The sequence below is a fragment of the Aptenodytes forsteri genome, unplaced genomic scaffold (assembly GCF_000699145.1).
Source record: "Aptenodytes forsteri isolate BGI_AS27 unplaced genomic scaffold, ASM69914v1 Scaffold299, whole genome shotgun sequence".
Classification (NCBI taxonomy): Eukaryota; Metazoa; Chordata; class Aves; order Sphenisciformes; family Spheniscidae; genus Aptenodytes; species Aptenodytes forsteri.
Window position 1 is genome coordinate 3,837,578 of NW_008794154.1, and position 6,000 is coordinate 3,843,577.

General features: G+C 40.8%; 1 protein-coding gene across 1 annotated transcript in view; it reads right to left on the reverse strand.

Moving 5' to 3' along the window:
- Positions 1-5,492, reverse strand: part of LOC103899171 (mediator of RNA polymerase II transcription subunit 12-like protein) — a gene marked incomplete at its 5' end in the record, with an annotated part of 44,625 nt that extends 39,133 nt beyond the window's left edge. The window contains 3 exons of the mRNA XM_019472008.1: positions 1,593-1,820; positions 4,725-4,856; positions 5,329-5,492. Of these exons, the coding sequence (XP_019327553.1) occupies positions 1,593-1,820; positions 4,725-4,856; positions 5,329-5,492 (524 nt within the window). The remainder of the gene's footprint in view (positions 1-1,592; positions 1,821-4,724; positions 4,857-5,328) is intronic.
- Positions 5,493-6,000: the final 508 nt, after the last annotated feature.

The following is a 6,000-nucleotide window of genomic DNA, read 5'->3' on the forward strand; positions in this document are numbered from 1 at the left end:
CTACCCTCTTTCAGTTTAAAACTGTTGCCCCTTGTCCTGTCACTACAGGCCTTGGTAAAAAGTCTCTCTCCATCCTTTTTATAAGCCCCCTCTATGTATTGAAAGGCGGCAAGAAGGTCTCCCCCAAATCCTTCTCTTCTCCAGGCTGAACAACCCCAACTGTCTCAGCCTTTCTTCACAGGAGAGGTGTTCCAGCCCTCTGACCATTTTTGCGGCCTCCTCTGGACCTGCTCTGGCCATTTCAGAGATGGCTTCATACTGGGGAAAGGGAGAACGATGCAGGAACTGCACACACTTTGGGCAGGAGAGGAAAAGGGAAAAAAGCGAAAAGGGAAAAAAGCGAAAAGGGAAAAGCGAAAAGGGAAAAAAGCGAAAAGGGAAAAAAGCGAAAAGGGAAAAAAGCGAAAAGGGAAAAAAGCGAAAAGGGAAAAAAAGTCCACGATTTCCTTGAGTTTTGTGATCTTTCAGCAACCTTTAAAAAGACTGTCAGCTACTGCTGCATCTAGGCCTAACTATCAAGACCAAGAATTTCTTAATAAAAATTGGAACAGAATCAGAACAGAACACCAAGTTCTGGTGGTTTTGATTGTGTAAGAGGAATAAAGGTGCTGGGGGCAGAGGTAAAGGCTAGATCCAAAAATCAGTGTCCATTTCACCCTGCATCACAGACTCTGCAGAACAGAAAACACTGTACTGCTACATCTGCACAAGAAGGTAGAGTTTATATGTTTACACACTGGAAGGAAGAAGCAACTAAGAGAACATCTGAATTACGAATGAAAACATACTGTCAGTGTAAAACCCTGACACTGATGTTAAGCTGTTTTACTGCAAGGGGTCTTCACTATATGTCTTGTCAGTACCTTGAGATCACCTAAAAAGATCTCACACAGACTTAAGACCCAAGAAGTGTCGTGCGGGATCAGACCAAAGCTCCACCTGACTGTGACAGGAGCCAGCACCTGCTGGTGTCAGAAGACAACCACAGTAAGACAGTGCTGGACAACCTGTTGAAGTGCAGATCTCATCCTTAACTCTAATCATTGGAGATCGACTTGAACTGTGCACCATGAGGTCCAAGCTACTCTTAAAATATAACTGACAGCTGTTATAACTCTAGTAGCTTCTATCCAATAAAACTCTTAATACTTTTTAAAAAATATTTTTGGAAAAAACTATATATTACCTATGAAGATGAATGCCATAATTAGTAAGTTACACATTTAATAAATTAAACACCAACTGCATCAGAAGAAGGAAATGACCTAATGCAGAACCTTCCCTCATTTACAGGCTTCTAATGAGCAAAGATTGTGCTGAGCTGTTCTGTCTGAAATGGCACAACTGCTGATACAAAAAGCTTACTGACTGTTTTACAGTGAGTTCTTTCTACTTGTTACTCGCTTCTGTTAAATTATGCAGATTGATTTAATGAAATAACTCAGAGGAAACTTAATAAATTTTCAGCAACCAGAAAGAGAAATGAATGAAAACAATTGCAAAAGAAACACAAAAAAACAAAGGCAAAAGGAAACCTCATATATACCATGTAAAAATCCATCCAATTCAGATTCCAGCACCATTTCCCTTACCTTCCTGCATCTTGGTGCCCCATGCACACATTCATTAGCGCATTGCAGACAAAGCTGTAGCGGTTGGCTGCATTATCGCTCAGGATCTTGCCCAGCATTGAGTAGTTAATGCTGTGAGCAGAAGGATTCTCGATAAAATCTAGCATGAACTCTGGGTCCCACAGTAAATTGGAATTTGAAGGCTGAACATTGCTGTATATCGTTTGCTTCACCTTAGAACAGGCACTACTGAGGACAAAAAAAAAAAAAAAAAAAAAGAGAGTTGCCAAAAAACGTACTTTGCAGAAATACTGTTGAACATACTGTGTGGGATTAGAAAATCCTAGTTCAGTTACCATTCTGTACACATTTTCAAACTCATTTTTGATAAGGAGCATCTACCAGAAAATAAGGTTGATACATCAATTTCATTCAAGTTTTCCTGCAAATAAAGTCTCGAGTTTCCAAATCGCTTCTATGACATTTCTATGACTGAAATTGTGAGCAGCTGGATAAGGACCACACATTCATTCCTCACTAGCAATAACGTCCTGGAGCATTAGATGCCTCCCCATGAACTATAACAGTGCTTCACAACACTGCTCCCCCTCTTTATGTGTTATGACACAGTGAACTGCAGTGGTGGTAAGAAGAATCAGTTAAGGAAAAATGAGAAAATGTATCTAAATTAAAAACTCTACATTCAGTAATAACGTAGACATAACAGACAACTTTTTGAAAGATGAAATCAGTAAACAGAGAAAAGATACTTAAAGGTCATATTTTGACATTAATAGCTATGACAAAAGGTCAAGAAATGTTCCATGCTTGGAATACCTACATGTTAATTGGCTTTCTTCAGGGAAAAAAAAAAAGGTGTTAATGAAGAATGCAAATTTCACACACAAAATGTTCTAAGGAGCATTTCTCTCAAGCGTTGGGTTTTATACCACAGCTGGAAACAACATCCATATGGACAAACTTCAGTAATTATCCCAACTGGGAAGACTTCCTCATTACTGAAAAAAAACTATTAATTGAAATTAATTTCAAATACATGAAACCTTTGGAATCTTTTAGAACTCCACTGGCCCCAGGATGAAAAGACAGAGGAAGCACTGTGCCGCCTGGAAGGCATCTGTGACCTCAGGAAGGATGGCGATATGTGCAGCAGCGCCTGGATGCAGGGCTTGGAGGGCACCCCTGGGGACACCCTGTCACTGCGCAACCCCTGCACACCGCTGCTGCTCATCGGGATGCTCCAGGGCAGAAGGAAGAGGCCATTAGTAAGATTATTAATCTACAAAAAGGGTAATGCCTGACGTTAACCATTTGCTCTAACAGCCAGTGTAACAGCAAAGAAAGCAAGCCAACCAGTGGAAAACAAATACCCCATATCTCAAACATCAGGCACTATTTAAATGGGCTCTCATGTACCAGCATCCTGGGCGCATGTATGTCCCCGACACTGTCATCACAGCATTTACCTACACTTACCCCACAGGTCACAGAAAGAAAGGTCCAAAACCCAAACAATACAATACTGAGTACGTGAGCAAAGTAGCCTCTGAAACTGTACTTGCATAAGAAGTGACACTGGGGGAGTGGTCAGAAGATTTAAAAAAAAAAAAAGTGAAGGAATGATTTAAAAAAGGAAGTTTAGCGAATACAACTAAATATACCAAGCATACTAAACCAAAACATGCAGCTCACTTAGTAAAACCCAGTCATGAGAAATACCGCAGATGATCTTAGAAGCCACTTCAAAGCACTGCAATATAAGGAAGGTAAGTCTCTAAATTTGAACATTTATGAACTGTACTTTATTGTCGCTTCAAATTGACTTAAAGAAATAGCTGGACTTACAGCGTGCTAAAAAGGAGCTAAAAAAGTTGCTGTGTACAGACAACTGCTTTTGGTTTTGTTTCAATTGTAGCAAGGAAAACAAGGAGAAAACGAGTGTAGCACTATTACCTTATAAACAACCGTTCAGAAAATGTATACATAAATTTTGTTACCAGTTTTCAGAGAATTTCTAACTCCACTTGTCTGAAAAAAGGGGCTTCAAATCAAGTGCTGTGTATCACTCCTTTAATATATGATTTAATACTTTATCTCTGTATTACTAGATGATGTTTTGTTTTGCTATTGTAGGTTAGTATTAATAAAACTATTATTTTTGTGTTACTGAACTTTAGGTTTTAAGTAGAAAAATGAACACATAGTTAAGACACTTCTGTAGTGCTTCTATATTTCATATTTCCTTTTCCTAGTGTTTCTCATATTAAATGCTACTGTTCGCATGTATTTGTAAACCTGTTAAAATATTAAGATTATTACTGAGAACTCTTTTCCTGCTCCCTGTGAAATGAAAACCACAAATCTGAAACACGCAGACCAAAACCAGATATATGAACTAGGAGGGGAGACAGTAACTGAAGTGGTTTGTAACTCTCACAAGATGCATATTTGCATATGAAAGGTTTCTACTCCCTCTTTAAAAAGTAAGAGCCAAAAATACAGTATATGGGTACCTAAAGTATTTTTTTAATTTAAAAATCAAGGAACTGAACATTCAAGCATAAAACTTCACGAACTCAAACATGTTTGTGCCTCTCCCCACATCAAAGGAAATATTTAATAGAATATTACAGCTGTGTCAGCTAAGATTTTGTTGTTTTCCATCCAACATTGTATGTATCACAGCTGATTTGCTAATGCATTATAGAAACCAAATCAGTCACATCACAGTCTGCGAAAGCAAAGGTGTGTGGGGAGGGGTCCAATGCTGCGCGGCACAGCTGCCTCAGCAGCTGACCTGACGCTGACAGTCCCTGCTTCCCTCACCCCACGCCTGCTCGCTGCATGCAAGCGCTGCTTGCTGAAGCAACCCGCTAAGCTAATCACAGCACTGCAAGGAGGGCTCAGCCTCTGCTCCTCCATGGCAGGTACTGGCACAGCACGAGGACTTCACAGGCTCGGGACCACATGCTGTGCTGCTGCACTGGCACGGGCAAGAGAATTGCATCAGTAAAGGTAAAGCAGCAAAGGCAACAGCGTATTTTCTACAGAAAGCAAACCAAACTGAAACCACAGCAGCCTGCATCAGTCTACAGGCTAGGCAGTGGTGAGAAAAATCCCATTACCACCCACCTGAAGAGGTCTCCAAACTTGCTTCTCAGGTGACTACAGGACACATACAGATCATAGAGGTAAGCTAAAATACACCTTTCTGGGGAGGAACACTCTGAGGGATTAACGACGTGCTTTACCACCCCACACAACCTGCAAAAATAAAATCATTCTGAGTTCGTTCCAATGCACCTTAGAAACGCGTCTCATGTTGTTACATATCATATAAACCCCACCATTAGCTGGGCAACATGATGACAGACCTGGCATCTACAGGCTGACAGAGCTCATGTGAAGTTTGGTGTCACCTGTGTGCTTGCTTGGGCCCCAGGGACGACAGGACACAGAGGCACTCGGGGAGCCCAGGGCAGAATGGGGCGAATGGGTAAGAAATCAAGATACACAACTCCCTCCTTTTCCTAGGTTACAAAGTGTGCAGGTCCTACCAGCCCCCAGCAGTGGGGAGCAGGCTGCAGAGGTGAACCATCCGCTCCACTCACCTGAGCTCACTTACAGCCTTCCAATAGCAGTGTGATAGTTGGTCTCACTAGCTGAACCGAAACGCATTTTTTGCTTAAGAGAGAACACCAAAAATACTTTTTGGAAAATTGTAGCTGCCACAAACCCTTCAAAGACTTGTGCAGTTTGCTCTGAGTTGAGGATGAGGCAGGCATGGTAACGCCGCAGAACAGCGACAATGCAGACACACAGTCCTGTTGTGTAGCTTCCTGCCAGGCTGGACGACTTCAGCAGCAGCTCTGCCTCCACAACGCTCAGCTCGTTCAACAACTGAAAACGCATACACAAAAATAATGAACAGAAAATAACTTCCAAGTTAAACATGTAAAATAGATGCAAAAAAAAACCCCAACCGCATTAAGGAAAAACTATATGGCAAACAAAAATGAAGTTCCTTATTCACTACAGAACAAGGGAATGAGGGAGCAAAATAAACTGTTACATATAAAAAACGTCTCTCAGAACTGCTCTTCAGAAATACATGGCATTTCTGGCACCCAGATGCTTTACTGTGTAATATGATGGTTCAGTCTGAAACAGTGAAGCCCATCCTAAAATACTTTGTGCTGAAATAATTCAGAATTTTATTAATTTTGAAAGATTTAAAAATAAAATACATCTATTGATTTTCCATACTTGTCGAAGTAAGACAGAAGGAAGTATCTGGTACTGTTTCAGAGGTCAGGAAACTGAAACAGATAAAAGCGCATGGCAGCCAATCAGGAGGATTTGCAGTCCACCCTTTGTTTTTTTTCTGGTTTTACAGAAAATGTATGAA